The sequence below is a fragment of the Vipera ursinii genome, assembly GCF_947247035.1.
Source record: "Vipera ursinii genome assembly, chromosome: 3".
Taxonomy (NCBI): domain Eukaryota; kingdom Metazoa; phylum Chordata; class Lepidosauria; order Squamata; family Viperidae; genus Vipera; species Vipera ursinii.
Window position 1 is genome coordinate 210635246 of NC_139516.1, and position 17532 is coordinate 210652777.

The 17532-nt window shown below is 46.1% G+C and overlaps 1 protein-coding gene across 1 annotated transcript in view; it reads right to left on the bottom strand.

The window, feature by feature from the left end:
• The window catches only part of LOC310638736 (1-phosphatidylinositol 4,5-bisphosphate phosphodiesterase gamma-1-like), an 86622-nt gene that overhangs the window by 59446 nt on the left and 9644 nt on the right, over window positions 1-17532 (bottom strand). Inside the window, 3 exon segments of the mRNA XM_083360034.1 lie at window positions 432-479; window positions 2117-2210; window positions 10190-10339. Coding sequence (XP_083216160.1) covers window positions 432-479; window positions 2117-2210; window positions 10190-10339 — 292 coding nt within the window.

Genomic DNA, 17532 nt, shown 5'->3' on the forward strand with positions numbered 1-17532 from the left:
GAAGCACCAAGCTCAGAGAGCATCAGAGACCCCACAGTCCTTTCCTCCTCCTCCTCCTCCTCCTCCTCCTCCTCCTCCTCCTCCTCCTCCTCCTCCTCCTCCACCTCACTCACTTCTAGTACTGATGATGTTACCTAGTTGGGTAACGGAACATCTGCAGGAGAAGCACCAAGCTCAGAGAGCATCAGGGACCCCACACTACGGACACTGCACCAAGCTTGACCTCCCCCAGAATCCCTTATCTGACTGTTCCCAAGCGAACGCATTCAGCCTGGGAAGATTCCTGTAACTCAAGGGAGTAGCTTTGAGGGTATTCACTATGGCTCTTTGTGCCTAACACACTTTGCTCAAGGAAAGGGGGAGAAGAAGCACCAGTTCCTCCATGGATCCTTCTGTGGCCTTCAAAGAGAAAAACGGTCCTCTCTACTCACCTGCCTTCTCTAGATCGGTCCATGGAGTCGAACTGCTTCCTCAACCATCTGAAGAAAGACGAGAGGTCACAGTTTTAGAAAGCGGTAAATGGCAGTATAACAGAGTTGGAAGGGACCTGGAAGGTCTTCTACTCCACCCCCTGCTCAAGCATTTCAGGCAAATGGCTGTCCAGGCTCTTCTTGAAAACCTCCAGTGATGGAGCACCCACAACTTCTGGAGGCAAGTCGTTCCGCGGATTAATCGTTCTATCAGGAAGTTTCTCTTTAGTTCCAGGTTGCTTCTCTCCTTGACGAGTTTCCATCCGTTGCTTCTTGTCCTGCCTTCAGGGCCTTTGGAGAACAGTTTGACTCCCTCTTCTTTGGGGCAGCCCCTGAGATACTGGAAGACTGCTATCATGTCCCCCCCCCCTCGTCCTTCTCTTTATTAAACTAGATTAGCTGTGTTTATGATTTGCCTTGCACTGAAGCTGCTCAGCTGTCTTCAAAAGTGATGAAGACTCTTGTCCCATTGCGAAGTTAAGAGTAATTTAAGGATTTTTTAAAGAGTAATTTAGGATTCTGGATTGGAATGGGGAAGGGGGCAGAGACGTACGAGTACCGCTTTATAAATCCTTAGTAAGGCCACACCTGGAAGACAGCATCCCATTTTGGTCACCACATTACAAAAAAAATATGTTGAGACTTTGGAAAAAGTGCAAAGAAGAGCAAATACGATGATTGAAGGCCTGGAGACTAAAACATACGAAGAACAGTTGCAGGAATTGGGGATGGCCAATCTGGAGAAAAGGAGGACTGGGGTGGGGGGGACATGATAGCAGCATTCTAGTATTTGAGGGGCTGCCACAAAGAAGAGGGTGGTCAACTTATTCTCCAAAGCACCTGAAGGCAGGACAAGAAGCAATGGATGGAAACTAGTCAAGGAGAGAAGCAACCCGGAACTAAGGAGAAACTTCCTGACAGTTAGAACAATTAACCAGTGGAACCACCTGCCTCCAGAAGTGGTGAATGCTCCAACACTGGAGGTTTTTAAGAAGAGACTGGACAGCCATTTGTCTGAAATGGTATTGGGTTTCTTGCCTGAGCAGAGGGTTGGACTAGATGACCTCCAAGGTCCCTTCCAGCTCTATTCTGAGGAGGAACATGAAAAGTATTAGTTGGCCATTCTCAGCCTTGGGACAGGACACACTAGTCTAAAGAAAAGAAGAAATAGGGGAGACATGATAGCAGTGTTCCAGTATTTGAGGGGCTGCCACCAAGAAGAGGAGGGGGCCATATTCTGCAAAGCACCAGAGGGCAGGACAAGAAACAATGGTTGGAAACTGACCAAAGAGAGAAGCAACCTGGAATTAAGGAGAAACTTCCTAACAGGGAGGACAATCAACCAGTGGAACAGAAGTTGCCTCCAGAAATCGTGGGTGCTCCATCACTGGAGATTTTTAGGAAGAGACTAGTCACCTATCTGAGATGGTATAGGTTCTCCTGCTAGAGCAAGGGGCCAGACTAGAAGACCTCCATGGTCCCTTCCAGCTCTAGTCTATTCTAAACTCTTAATCTGGGACCACCGTCTTAATCCATTCCAGGTGAGTCCATTCCAAGGAAGCACCGGATTGAGTGGAGGGCCATCATCTGCTCCACATTCGGAGACTTTTTCTGCCTGGCCCATATTTTCTCTCGTTGGCCCATACCTTTCAGTCTGGAGAGGAGTGGGTGAGCGCTGCGTATCCGTCACCAGCCAGTTCAGCCCGGCCACCCAGAGGGTCACGTCATCCTCGCAAAAAGCTGGAGAAGACAGAGATCACAAAAGGAGGTGAAGGACAATCGATGGATGAACTTCTCCTGATGATCCTGGCTCAAAGGAAGGGCTATCACAGAGTCACCATCTTGGCCAGAACCTGTTCTTCACACTCCGTATCAACTGCGTGTCTAAGTTCATGTAACAAGCTAAACCTATCACCCTAGTTCAGGGGTAGGCAACCTCGGCTCTTTTATGACGAGTCATAAAGAGGCCTAGGCCTAGGCTAGGGGTAGGCAACCTTGGCTCTTTTAGGACTGGTGGACTTCAACTCCCAGAATTCCTGAGCCAGCCATGCTGAGGGGAAAGGGAAAGGTTTCCAAGCTGAGCCATGCTGGCTCAGGAATTCTGGGAGTTGAAGTCCATGAGTCATAAAAGAGCCAAGGTTGCCTACCCCTGGCCTAGGCCTAAGCCTCTTTATGATTTGTGGACTTCAACTCCCAGAATTCCTGAGCCAGCCATGCTGAGGGGAAAGGGAGAGGTTTCCAAGCTGAGCCATGCTGGCTCAGGAATTCTGGGAGTTGAACTCCATGAGTCATAAAAGAGCCAAGGTTGCCTACCCCTGGCCTAGGCCTAAGCCTCTTTATGATTTGTGGACTTCAACTCCCAGAATTCCTGAGCCAGCCATGCTGAGGGGAAAGGGAGAGATTTCCAAGCTGAGCCATGCTGGCTCAGGAATTCTGGGAGTTGAAGTCCATGAGTCATAAAAGAGCCAAGGTTGCCTACCCCTGCCCTAGTTAACCAAATCCCATTCCTACATTCACGGGTCCTGAGAGGTCCCGATAAGTAAACCATACAATATTAAGCCATCAGGGGTCTAACGTGGTTTCTATAAGAGATTGGACCACAAGCTACCCGATCCTGTTTCAGCCACTAACCTGGATGGTTGTGAGAAACTATCTTCAACACTTATCATTTCAGTCACAATCAATTCGTGGTTGGGTGGTCTTATCAAAAAATGAAAACAGATCTGCTATTGCCAAGGAAGTTGTCTAATGGAGATTAATGAATCAAGATCAGGTGAAGTGTTAATACCACTTTAGAAGGCCTTGGTAAGGCCACACTTGGAATGCGGCATCCAGTTTTGGTCACCACGATGTAAAAAAAAATGTTGAGACTCTGCAAAGAGGGCAGAGAAGAGCAACAAAGATGATCAGGGGACTGGAGGCTCAAATATATAAGGAATGGTGGCTGGAATTAGGTAGGTCTAGTTTAATGAAGAGAAGGACAAGGGGTGACATGATAGCAGTGTTCCAATATCTCAGGGGCTGCCCCAAAGAAGAGGGAGTCAAGCTATTCTCCAAAGCGCCTGAAGGCAGGACAAGAAGCAACGGATGGAAACTAGTCAAGGAGAGAAGCAACCTGGAACTAAGGAGAAATTTCCTGACAGAACAATTAACCGGTGGAACAACCTGCCTCCAGAAGCTGTGAATACTCCAACACTGGAAGTTTTTAAGAGGAGACTGGACAACCATTTGTCCGAAACGGTATAGGGTTTCCTGCCTCAGCAGGGGGTTGGACTAGATGACCTCCAAGGGGCCTTCCAACTTTTTATTATTATTATTACTATTATTATTATTATTATTATTATTATTATTATTATTATTATTATTATTATTATTATTATTATTATTCATCGCACAGTCAGCCAGATGTTCAGACTGGATTTGGCATTTTTGTCTACTTATTGAGTCTTTACCAAGGACCTGGGATAGGCAGATGTGGATGTTTGATGGTATCACAGATATCGTCGCAGGATGGAAGCAGTTCCTACTAAGGCCGCCTTTTGCAATTGACTGATGGTGAATTTGTTAATGCCGATGATGTTGCTCAAGTGGTGCTCCAGTTGTTTTGGGATTGCACCCAAAACAATTATTATTAATAACTATTAAAATATTATTACTACTACTACTACTACTACTACTACTACTACCACCTAGGTGGTTTTAATGACTCTTAGTGTTAATGACGGACTGATTGAAAACAATATAGGGTTGTTCAACCAGTGGTACAGGCATCACCTGTGGTACATTGGCACCTGGCAAGTGGTACACGACCATCCTAGAAAAGTGGTAGCGGGGGAGGGGAACGCGCTGAACCGGTGGCAGCACCACACAAGCCTGAGAGATGACTGGAGCTGCTGGGCTGTCAGGGTTCAGCGGAAGTGCCAGGATCAGCGCCACTTTCCAAAAGAAGTACCAATCAGCTGGAATGTTGCAGGATCAAAGGGTCTTATGATTTACATTTAGATGCTTTGGCAACGGATTCATATTTATGACGGTCACAGTGTCCCAGGGTCATGTGAAGTGACCAGAACCTGCTGCAACCACCCAGAAGATGGGGGGGGGAAATAAAAAGCAAACACCCACCCCCACCCCACCCCCCACTGCCAACCCTCAACAGAAATGCTCACAACAACGAAAACCTCGGACAGGAGGAAGAGCGCTGCTGGGCGGGCAGGCAGGTGTCTTGCTCGGCTGTGGCTTGGGGGGGCACTTTTTTCAGTGCCATTGTAACTTCGAACAGTCGCTAAGCGAACTGTTGTAAGTCGAGGACTACCTGTACTTCATCACTTTTTCCCTTTTTTTTTGGTCATCAGGTTTTTGACACCTTGCTAGGCAACTGGTGGTCCTGGGATATTACCGTATCCTAAAAGTGGTACAATGGGTGAAAAGGTTGAAAAGCCCTGCCCTAGACCATTTCAGACAAGTGGCTGTCCAGTCTCTTCTTAAAAACCTCCAGTGTTGGAGCATTCACCGCTTCTGGAGGCAGGTGGTTCCACTGGTTAACTGTTCTCACCGTCAGGAAGTTTCTCCTTAGTTCTAGGTTGCTTCTCTCCTTGATGCCTCCATAAATTCATTTTTTCCAATTATGCAGCCCACAGATCCAAATGTTTGTCTTCCGAGGAATTTGAGCCTTTTCTATTTGGCAAGGAGAACCGTCTCGCAAGGGGAAAACCGGAAAGAACTTCGATTCTGTCTGAAAAACAATGCCTGAAAACGGCACTCAGGTACACCACACCCCTCCGAGTTGTGTTAGTCACGGGAAGTTTATTGGCGTTGGCTCAGAGCCACCGAGAGCCACGGGGACCTTGCCAAGAACAGATTCAAGAGCTAAAAGCAGATCAGACTAAGAACTACGAGGTCTGAAGCTGGAGATTAAACCAACCCATTTTAAAAAAAAGAAAACAAGCTAATGAAATCTTCTTTCCAAAAATATCAGAACAAAGAAGCAGAATTCAGTAAGTCTGGATTACACACATAGCCCTCAAATTGCAAAGAAAACAGAACACAAAATTTCTGTCGGTAAAGGAGATGTTTGTTAAGTGAGTTTTCCTCCATTTTTACGACCGTCCTTGCCGCCGTTGTTAAGCGAATCACTGTATTTGTTAAGGTTGTTAAGTGAATCCGACTTCCCCATTGACTTTGCTGGTCGGAAGGTCGCAAAAGGGGGACCCCATGACCTAGGGACACCGTCATAAATATGAATCAGTTGCCAAGGTTCTAGATTTTGATCACGTGACTTGGGGATGCTGCAATGGTCGTAAGTGTGAAAAACGGTCATAAGTCACTTTTTTCAATGCCGTTGTAACTTTGAATGGTCACTAAACAGTTGTAAGGTCTTAAGCGTGTTGGGGTCTTCAAACTTGGCCCTTTTATGACTTGTGGACTTCAACTCCCAGAATTCCTCAGCCCAGCTTGCGTGCCTGGCTGAGGAATTCTGGGAGTTGGTCCACAAGTCATAAAAGGGCCAAGTTTGAAGACCTCTGGTCAAGGAGATGCACTCCACACTTAAGAATCTAAAGACACTTCTGAATTCAGGATTTATAGCCCCACAATTAAGGCAGGGAAATTTGCAGCTATATCGCCATGATACAGGTTTCAATTCTCCAAAGTTATTCTGATGTGATCGTTGACTGAAACTTACTTTCCCATTTTTAGGGATTTTTTTTAAAAAATCAAACTAAAATCAAAAATTCATGGTGGGGTGTTGTGTTGGCATGTCAATCAGAAGAGAGCTGGAAGGGACCTTGGAGGTCTTCTAGTCCAGCCCCCATTCAACCCTCTATGTGGCCACCATGTTAGTGTGCAAAATCCAAACTGGTCATGGAAAGAAAGTGCCTAGAAAAGCTCTTTCCCCTAGGGCCTCTCTAGGACATTATCTCAATTGTATAAGAGGCATTACAGGCAACTTCAGCCATTTTATGATGTATGGACTTCAATCCCCAGAATTCCCAAGCCAGCTATGCTAACTAGGGAATTCTGGGAGTTGAAGTCCACACCTTAAACTGGCAGAGGTTGAGAAACATTGATTTAATTCCTTACAAAACCTAGTTCTATTTGTGGGTTATTTCTCACCCTGTGAAAATTCATCAGCTCATTTTTCTTGCTTAGCAAAAGCATTCACCTTGTGTTAAGATTCATAATTCTCTGTAAATATATTTATTTATTTTTGTCCTGGAGAAAAATTTCATTCTCAAAAATCCCACCAAAGGATGACCTGCTAAGGAACTTGAGTGACCAATGCTGCTTTAAAAAAAAAATTCAATGTAATTTAGTCACCCGGCTTTAGGGAAGTCTGTGGACGCTTCCTTCTGTGTGAACCTATGGGAAAAATTAAGATAAGGATTTCAAAGCAAACAAAATGAGGCTTAATAGGGCCAACTCATGGCTGTTAAATTCCTGGGAAATTTATTATAGGGAAATGACGGTGCTAAAAGGGCTAAATTATAAATCATGTTCTAGGTGCCAAAAAACTCTAGCCGGATCGTTCTCGACACACCCACATTCGTTTAGTGACTGTTTAAAGTTACAATGGTGCTGAAGAAAAATATCTTATGATCAGTCCTCACACATATGACCGTCGCAGCATTCCCCCCTGGTGACATGACTAAAATCCAAGCGCTTGGAAACCCGGATGTACTTATGATGGCTGCAGCATTATTGCCATTTATAATCTTCCCACCCAGGTTCTGACAAGCAAAGGCAGTGGGGGGGGGGGGGAGAACTGGATTCATTTAACGACCCCACGATTCCCTTAACAACTGCAGCGATTCCCTAAACTGTGACAAAAAGGGCGGTATATAAATCTAATAAAATCAAAAATCAAAAAAGGTCATAAACCGAGGGGCAACTCACTTAAGAACTCCCTTGGTTGTTAAGTGAATCTGGCTTCCCCAATTGACTCGGCTTGTCAGACGGTCGCAAAAGGGGATCACGTGACTCATAAACCTGAGTCAGTTGTCAAGCGGCCGAATTTGGATCATGTGACCACCTGGATGCTGCAACAGCCATAAGTGTGAAACGCGGATGTCGCCTTGCTTAGCAATGGAAATTTGGGGCTCAAAATTTAGGACTGCTGTGCATCGTTTGCTTTGTTGGCTGGCTTTTAAAATTCACTTAACAGCCGCAATGATTCACTAAATTGTGGCAAAAGCAGGTAAAATTGGACACAATTCTCTTAAACCAGGGGTAGGCAATCTTGGCTCTTTTATGCCTCGTGGACTTCAACTCCCAGAATTCCTGAGCCAGCATGGGGGAACTATGCCCCGCTCATGACTCGTGGACTTCAACTCCCAGAATTCCTGAGCCAGCATGGGGGAACTATGCCCCGCTCATGACTCGTGGACTTCAACTCCCAGAATTCCTCAGCCGTCATGGGGGAACTTTGGCCTCTTCATGACTTGTGGACTTCAACTCCCAGAATTCCTCAGCCGTCATGGGGGAACTTTGGCCTCTTCATGACTTGTGGACTTCAACTCCCAGAATTCCTCAGCCAGCATGAGGGAAACTATGGCCCCTTCATGACTGGTGGACTTCAACTCCCAGAATTCCTCAGCCAGCATGGCTCAGCTAGGAAATCTCTCCCTTTCCCCTCAGCGTGGCTGGCTCAGGAATTCTGGGAGTTGAAGTCCACGAGGCATAAAAGAGCCAAGGTTGCCTACCCGTCTTAAACCGTCTTGCTTAGCAGCGGTCGTAAGTAGAGGACCGCGTATAGAGACATCTAAAGAGAGCCGGTCTCTTTTCTGCTAATCCTGGGAGCCCACAACAAACGTGGGTATAATTAAAGTTACTACTAGGAGAGGCAATCTGTAATCTACGTTTACTTAGAGCAGGATGTAATCAAAGACAGGGGGATATTTACTTGGCTAAAAACAGCAATTAGATCAGAGAAGGTTGCAGCCTACTCCAGAATTACACCAAGCCAGACTTCCCCGATTGATGTGTTCCAGATGTCTTGCAATAATCCCCCAAATCTGCAAATTCTCTCTACTCAAAGGAAGCGCCAGGTTTGGGGGTTGGGGGGGAAATGTTCTAGGTATTGTCATAATTTTGTCATGAATGGGTCAACGTCTATGGAGATTCTCGGTCCGAGAAGGTCACGGTTGTCTCAAAGCTGCTTTTAATTTTCTTTTCTTAATAAAAAAAAAAGGCGACTGGACTTTCTTGGTTTTTCCTTGAAGACCTTTCGCTTCTCACCCAAGAAGCTTCTTCAGTTCCATTCTCCACCACTGAGTCAGAACTGAAGAAGCCTCTTGGATGAGAAGCGAAACGTCTTCAAGGAAAAACAACAACAACAAGGAAGTCCAGTGGAGTTTTGAAAAAGGCCCTTTGGGACATGAGTGGGTGTTTTTGTATAACTGCTCCTTGCTCACAGGCTGGCAGGACACAGCCGAGAGACTGCCTCCCCTGGTCTTCAGAGGCTGCTTTCCTTAGTCCAGGTGCTTCAAAGGAGGCCATGATGTTCCTCAAACTTTCCTGGTACCCCCATCCCCACCACAGGGACAATAATAAGGAAGGAACAGCTGGTGAGCCGATGATAGCACCCCCACAACTTCGTTATGGTCCAGTCATATCAGCCCCACCTGTTTCTAATCCCTTTCAACCCCCTAACCCATGTGGCTGTGAAACCACCACAATGCAAGCAGCCATGGAGATCAGGTCCAGAGAAGCCCTCTCTGTTGCAACTGCTGGTCAACAGGTCAGACCAGATGGCTGAGAAGTTACCCTCACCTCAAAAAAGGCCACATGGCTTTGGAAAGAGGGAACCAAGCTATTCTCCAAAGTGCCCAAAGGCAGGACAAGAAGCAACGGATGGAAACTCGTCAAGGAGAGAAGCAACCTGAAACTAAGGAGAAATTTCTTGACAGAACAATTAACCAGTGGAACCACCTGCCTCCAGAAATGGTGAAAGCTCCAACACTAGAAGTTTTTAAGAAGAGGCTGGACAGCCATTGGTCTGAAATGGTATAGGGCAGGGTTTTTCAACCTTTTCACCCATCGTACCACTTTTAGGATATGGCAACATCCGAGTACACATTTGTCTGAAATGTGGTATAGGGTTTCCTGTTTGAGCAGTGGGTTGGACTAGATGACCTCCAAGGTCCCTTCCAATTCTATTCTGTTGTTCTGTTCCATTCCGTTCCATTCCATTCCATATTTTCTATTCTATTCTATATATTCCATTCCATAGTCGTTTTCATTTCATTCCATATATTCTATTCTATTCTATTCTATTCTATTCTATTCTATTCTATTCTATTCTATTCTATTCTATTCTATTCTATTCTATTCTATTCTATTCTATTCCATTCACTGTCTGGACCTTAGAATTTTTATAACATGACACAAGGCTCCCATCACCACAACCTGTTAAGTATCATTATCAGGGTCATCTTTGTTATCATTTTTACTACATTTAAATATTTACTATTTAGCACATTTAATACTCTACTTAAATGTAATGCAGGCGGTCCATTTGTGCAGTGACTGAGGATTACCCGCATTGCCAAGATGAACTTTTGCATCTCCAATTTGCTCGCCTCAAAAGTTACAACACAACGGTGTTAGAGATTTTGTGGGGAGGCATGGAATGCTGGGGTGGGGGAGAATGGGTTTCTGTGGGGCTGGGGGCTTCAGCGTGGACCTCCCCTCAAAAAGCATTTGCTACATTACCCTCCACTGACCGGCAACACTCAATGTTTTCAGTCTGAAGTCCGTTCCGTACAGGATGACAAAACACAACGCTGAATCCAACTTCCGGGCTTCTTCTGGGTAACGTTCGAAATCCCTGGAATTCTTGCCAGGTCGGATCTGTTTAATATCCCTGATGTCCACTGTGGAACAAAGAGAAGTGAGTCAGCTCCATATTTCTACAAAGACTGAGCCGCAGTCTGCAAACTAGGCAGAACTCCATCCTCTCGGGTATTCCCGACGGGTGTGAATCACACTTTCTGGCGAGGTTGCCAATGGCAGCCACAACCTGCCTCCCCTTCCCCTCAGCACCATGAGGACTAGATCCTAATCTGGCTGATTAGTCTGGCGTCAAAACCGCCGCTCGGTCCCGTTTTCAGAGTCAGCTCCTGAGATCCAAAAGAAGCCGGATAGTCAAAAATTGGAAAAAAAATCCACCCTACGAGCATCTCTCTGTAGTTGGTACGTGTTGGTGAAAGTTGGTGGAAGATCACGCATCCACGTGTGAAAGTCCAATTAAACTGATTTATTGCCGCTAAGCCTATGCCTAGGAATGGTCTCAGTTAAAGGGGAACACCTGAGTAGACTTAGATAAGGGTCAACTGGCATTCAAGGACTTAAGTTTGCTTGTGGCCACGTAGGGATGCTAGGCTGATTCCTCTTTTAACGCTGCCCGCAGGTTCTGACACTCATTCTCCTACAGTATGTGACAAATACTTTTTTCTTTGGGCGGGGGGGGGGATGCTGCCTATAGAACGGTCAGATAAGAGAGGGCCTAGCCCACAGATGCATGTAGATAGTCCTCGCTTAACAACCGGTTGCTAAGCAGCCGTTTGAAGTTATGACGGATCTCCCCAGAGCTACTTAGCACCCATTTCTGACATTCTGATAGACAAGGTTCTTGTGTGCATGTATGTGTGTGTGTGCGCACGCACACACACCCACACAAACACACAGTCACATTCTTGCACTTTGGGAACTGGCTCGCATTTAACCCCGGGATTCCAGGAAGGGGGTGAAATCTCACACCCTACGAGAAGGATAACAATGGGAAGAGATGAGGAACATGTCCATATGTGGGGTGGGGGGCTTCCCTTCTCCAAAGTGGGGTCCCAGGAGCCCCGCCCAGGCCAGCAAACCAAAAAACGTGCAAAAGCTTTTGAATGCTGAATCTGGAATTAAAAAATCAGTTTTCTGCAGAACTCCGTTGCGGCTTCACATCCTGTCATGGCAAAGATGCTCTCGTCCATCTGTTTCCCCTCCTGCATCTTATCTAAACCCCCCCCCATTTTAATCTCTTTGCCCTCTCCTTCTGCTCATCGCTTCCTTCCTTCCTTCCTTTTCTCCCGGCTATTTTCCTGCCCCACAATAAAGTTTAACCCAGCCTCCGGTAATCTGGGCCCTTCCGGATGGGATGGACTACAATTCCTATCGCTCCCAGAGCCCTTTTGGACCAGGGTCTTTCGAAACTGCTTTAGGAGAAATTCAGATCTTTCCTTACTCACTCGACCCTTTTATTGGCATGCGTCTCCCTGGGCAATGTAAGGGGACAAGAGTGTTGGATAAGGAGAAAAAGGAGGGGAAGGGAGGAAGGGAGGAAGAAGGGAGGGAGGGGTGGGAAAGGGAGAAAAAGAAAGAGAAAGAGAAAGAGAAAGAAGGAAGGAAGGAAGGAAGGAAGGAAGGAAGGAAGGAAGGAAGGAAGGAAGGAAGGAAGGAAGGATGGATGGATATTGGAGGGAGGGAGGGATGGGAAAGAGAGAAAGAGAAGGAAGGAAGGAAGGAAGGAAGGAAGGAAGGAAGGAAGGAAGGAAGAGAGAAATAAAAAAAGAAAGAAAGAAAGAAAAAGAAAGAAAGAAAGAAAGAAAGAAAGAAAGAAGGAAAGAAAGAAAGAAAGAAAGAAAGAAAGAAAGAAAGAAAGAAAGAAAGAAAGAAAGAAGGAAAGAAGAATGAATCTAGGAACTGGAAGGTGGCACTTAAGAGCAAGGAAGTCTTGGGTTGCATTTAACCTTTTTTTGGGGAGGGGGGTGGAGCAGGCAAGGGCCGCAAATGTTGGGAAGTTCAGGCCAAACAGGGACACATTCCCCCCCCACCACCACCACTTCGGGAGACAAACAGTTTGAACTCTTTCTGCCTGGGTTGTATGCCCTTAATGACGTAAGGTTTCCATAAAGCTTTGGCAGAAAATTTGCTTTTCACTCATTGTGGCTGAAGCTATAAAACAACAGGATTATCAAAGGCACAAAAGAGCTCCGACTGCAGGGAAACGCCCCCCCCCTTCCATTTAAGATAACTATGCAAGACACACACACACACACACACACACACACACACAAGTCTTCAGACACAAAACGTCCAAATTTCTTCAACAATCCTCTTTCTTCCGTCCTGCATTCAAACACAGAGGACCAGAAACCTCAATGCTGTTGATCAAAGGGCTTTTTCAGAGGTTAATTCTGCCCGTTGGAAGGCGGGGGGGGGGGGGAAGGGGGGGACTGGCCTGCTTCTGCCACCTCCCAGCACAGAGGCTTGAAGATCAGATCCTCTTCTTTGGGGGTCAAACCCACTGCTTTTTACTCTCCGGCGACTTTATGTTATGCTCTGCACGAATCACATCCTGTCACTTCCTGCCTAAGTTCTCAAGAATCTATTTGGGATGCAAAAGACGCTGCACTACGTCAAGGAAATGGCCTCCTACAAGCTGTTTTGGTCCAGCTTCCCTGTGGTTTCACAGTAAAATCTTCTGTGGATCCAGTGTGTGGTTGGCTAATAACAAACAAAGAACGGTTGGGAGAATTGGATATGTCTAAAAAACTCGAACGCTGGGCGCCATCTAACAAAATGAAATTCAATGGTGAAAAAAGTCAGGTTCTACATTTAGGCAAGAAAAATCAAATGCACAGGTATACTGTAGGTGGTACCTTGCTCGATAGTAGTAACTGTGAGAGGGATCTCAGAGTCCTAGTGGAAAATCACTTAAATATGAGCCAGCAGTGTGCTGCAGCTGCCAAAAAAGCCAACACAGTCCTTAGGCTGCATTAGCAGAGGGATAGAATCAAGATCAGGTGAAGGGTTAATACCACTTTACAATGCCTTGGTAAGGCCACACTTGGAATACGGCATCCAGTTTTGGTCACCACGATGTAAAAAAGATGTTGAGACTCTGGGAAGAGTGCAGAGAAGAGCAACAAAGATGATTGGGGGACTGGAGGCTAAAACATATGAGGAACGGTTGCTGGAACTGGGTATGTCCAGTTTAATGAAGAGAAGAACGAGGGGGGACAAGATGGCAGCCTTCCAGTATCTCAGGGGCTGCCCCAAAGAAGAGGCAGTCAAACTATTCTCCAAAGGCCCTGAAGGCAGGACAAGAAGCAACGGATGGAAACTAGTCAAGGAGAGAAGCAACCTGGAACTAAGGAGAAACTTCCTGACAGTTAGAACAACTAACCAGTGGAACTACCTGCCTCCAGAAGCGGTGAATGCTCCAACACTGGAAGTTTTTAAGAAGAGGCTGGACAGCCATTTGCCTGGAACGGTATAGGGTCTCCTGCTTGAGCAGGGGGCTGGACTAGATGACCTCCAAGGTCCCTTCCTATTCTATTCTGTTATTACTTCCTAATTTCTCAGAAGTCACTTTGGGCTTTAGGAGACGCATGAAGGAGACGGACACAATTTATGCATTTGGGAGAGGGCCATTTGTAGGAAACTCCCCGCCATCCATGTGGGAGACCCCCCGCCACCTAGAAGACCCCGTCTATCCCCTCCCTCCTCTTTCCCTGCATCTGTTGCCCCCTCTATAATCAGAGCCCCCCACCCCCACATCTATACAGTAGCTATTTCCTAGGGAGGAAACTTTCCATAAAGAACAGCAACCTGCAAACTATAGAAAAACAGGCCGCCTAAGAATGTCGATTATTTTGCTTTTTTCTGCATTTCTTCTAAATGAGCCGTGTTTAGAGGTTTGCTTGAGTCGTCGGTTTTATCCCGATAAGGTTCGCTTTAAGTGCCCTCTTGCAAACCGCTCTGGGCAGTGTGAAAAAGAGAATAAAAGCGACGATACACAATTAGTGCTCAATAACAATTGTCTGGGATCAGCAGTTAAATTCCCCCCGATTTATAAGGAAAAAGGGAAAACGTTATTCAGATGTTCCCTAGACCGGGAACACAACAAGAAAGGTGACTTGAGATGATGCACGGACACAGCACATCCTTGCCACTGGGATGGAAAATGTGTCGACTCACGACTAAACTCTGGTTTAAATCCACGGGACTGAATTCCTCAGCAAATTCCTTCGGCTTTTTTTAACAACATGGTAGGCACAACCGTGCCAATAAGGAAGCCAATTTGTTCTATCCATTAAGGCAACCGGCTAGAAAGTGGGAGACGGTGAGTTCTAGTCCCATCTTAAACATGAAAGCCAGCTGGGTGACTTTGGGCCAGTCACCAGGAGGCTGTGAGTTCTAGTCCTGCCTTAGCTATGAAAGCTGGCTGGGTGACTTTGGGCCAGTCACCAGGAGGCAGTGAGTTCTAGTCCTGCCTTAGCTATGAAAGCTGGCTGGGTGACTTTGGGCCAGTCACCAGGAGGCAGTGAGTTCTAATCCTGCTTTAACCATGAAAGCTGGCTGGGTGACTTTGGGCCGGTCACCAGGAGGCTGTGAGTTCTAATCCTGCTTTAACCATGAAAGATGGCTAGGTGACTTTGGGCCAATCACCAGGAGGCTGTGAGTTCTAGTGTTGCCTTAGGCATGAAAGCTAGCTGGGTGGACTTTGGGGCCAATCACCAGGAGGCTATGAATTCTAGTCCCGCCTTAAGCATGAAAGCCGGCTGGGTGACTTTGGGTCAGTCACCAGGAGGCAGTGAGTTCTAATCCTGCTTTAACCATGAAAGCTGGCTGGGTGACTTTGGGCCAATCACCAGGAGGCTATGAATTCTAGTCCCGCCTTAAGCATGAAAGCCGGCTGGGTGACTTTGGGTCAGTCACCAGGAGGCAGTGAGTTCTAATCCTGCTTTAACCATGAAAGCTGGCTGGGTGACTTTGGGCCGGTCACCAGGAAGCTGTGAGTTCTAATCCTGCTTTAACCATGAAAGATGGCTAGGTGACTTTGGGCCAATCACCAGGAGGCTGTGAGTTCTAGTGTTGCCTTAGGCATGAAAGCTAGCTGGGTGACTTTGGGCCAATCACCAGGAGGCTATGAATTCTAGTCCCGCCTTAAGCATGAAAGCTAGCTGGGTGACTTTGGGCAATCACCAGGAGGCTGTGAATTCTAGTCCCGCCTTAAGCATGAAAGCCAGCTGGGTAAATTTGGGTCAATCATCAGGAGACGGTGAGTTCTAGTCCTGCCTTAGGCACAAATGCCAGGTAGACTCCTTTCTCTCAGCCCAGCCCAGCTCACAGAGTTGTTGTTTTGGGGGAAAAATAGGAGAAAGAAGGTGTGTTGGATATGTTCATTTCCTTATTTGTAAAAATAAATACTGTACAAACAAACAAACAATTGCTATTATCCTTGTCATCCTCTCATCCTTTCTCACCGTTCCTACTATTTTCTCCTATTGGTATCTTATGATTCATGACTGTAACTATGATTTATGATCTATGACCTGTCGCTTTGTATGTAAGCTGAGAGCTTACGGACCACAGACAAATTCCTTGGGTGTCCAATCAAGAATTGAGAATTCTTTATTCTTGACTGGACACATAAGGAATTTGTCTCCGGTGCATGAGAATAAAGAATTCTTTATTCAATATAATAAATAATAAAACAATTGGCCAATAAAGAATTCAAGAGTTCAAACAACCCTTGTCCCTTTCTTAGATGTCCTGCAAGGTCCCAACTCACCAGATACATAGATAGATAGATAGATAGATAGATAGATAGATAGATAGATAGATAGATAGATAGATGGATGGATGGATGGATGGATGGATGGATGGATGGATGGATGGATGGATGGATGGATAGATAGATAGATATGGATGGATGCATGGATGGAGATAGGTTGATAAGGGATGGATGGATGGATGGATGGGTAGGTAGCTAGGTACAGAGATAGGTAGATAAGATGTTGGATAGATAGATGGATGGATGGATAGATAGACAGACAGACAGACAGACAGACAGATAGATAGATAGATAGATAGATATAGGTAACGATAGATGGATAGATAGAGATAGAAAGATAAAGACAGCAATAGATATAAATTGGTAACAATATATTATAGTGATAGATAGCAATAGAGATAGTGAGATAGATAAATAGATATGGATAGGTGACAATCGATAGGTAGGTAGGTAGGTAGGTAGGTAGGTAGATAGATAGATAGATAGATAGATAGATAGATAGATAGATAGATAGATAGACAGACAAAGAGACAGATAAACTTTATCGTTATTTTTTTACTGTGGGCACAATGGCACACATTAAAAATGAAATTCAAGCCAGCTGCCCTTGTCCTGGCATTTTTCTCTCTGGCACAAACGGAGAATATATTTGGGCTGGCATTTTCCCAGACCATTACACTGCAAAACAAAACAATTTAGAAAAAGAAAAAGGAAAGGAAGATGGGGAGGGTGGGGGCTGGAGTAGTGAACGGGCCGCATGGCAAAGAGAACGGAAGAGGTTTCTGCTGTGGTGAGACGCCGCCGGCACAACTAACCGCTTCCCTGCCCACTCGGTGGGATTGGCCCCAGATGGTCTGCCAAAAAAAGGAAACGATGCCCTAAAAACAGCCACCCCCTCCCGGAAGGGTCACCTCCGAGGATCACCAGGACCTCTGGATGATTCACAGCTGTATTTCCATTTCCCCCAGCATCTGGCACAGCCTCCCACTTCAGAGACCCTGGTCGTCAAACGGGACGCCGATGCGTTCCTGCATGAAACACTAAAACATATAAGTGGAAGCCCACCCCTCCTCAACTCGCCAAGACTGAACTAGAGAATTAGAGAAGCATTAATCCAGATGTTAGCCACGTTCCTAAAGGTTGCACCAAGGACCTCAAGGACTTGGGAAAACTCCCTTCAGCCTAGTTGATTGATGTGAATGAAGCTGGGTGACAGGCCACAGTTTGAGTGACAGGCCAGGGTTCATCAGCACCCATCCTCAAAGGGATTCTGGGAGTTGAAGTCCACCATCTTGAATTGGCCGCTCTGTCCTTGGGGGTGGCTTAAATTACAGTTGAAATTACAACTGTCTGCCTATCATCAGCCACTTCAAAGGAAACGTTATTGACCTTCGCGGACATCCTCATTAACGTCTCCCTACCGTCCAGAGGGCAGATGGCTAGCCATTTGGGGGTCTGCCATCTGGACCAAAAAGGGTTTTCCAGATTGACCATTGC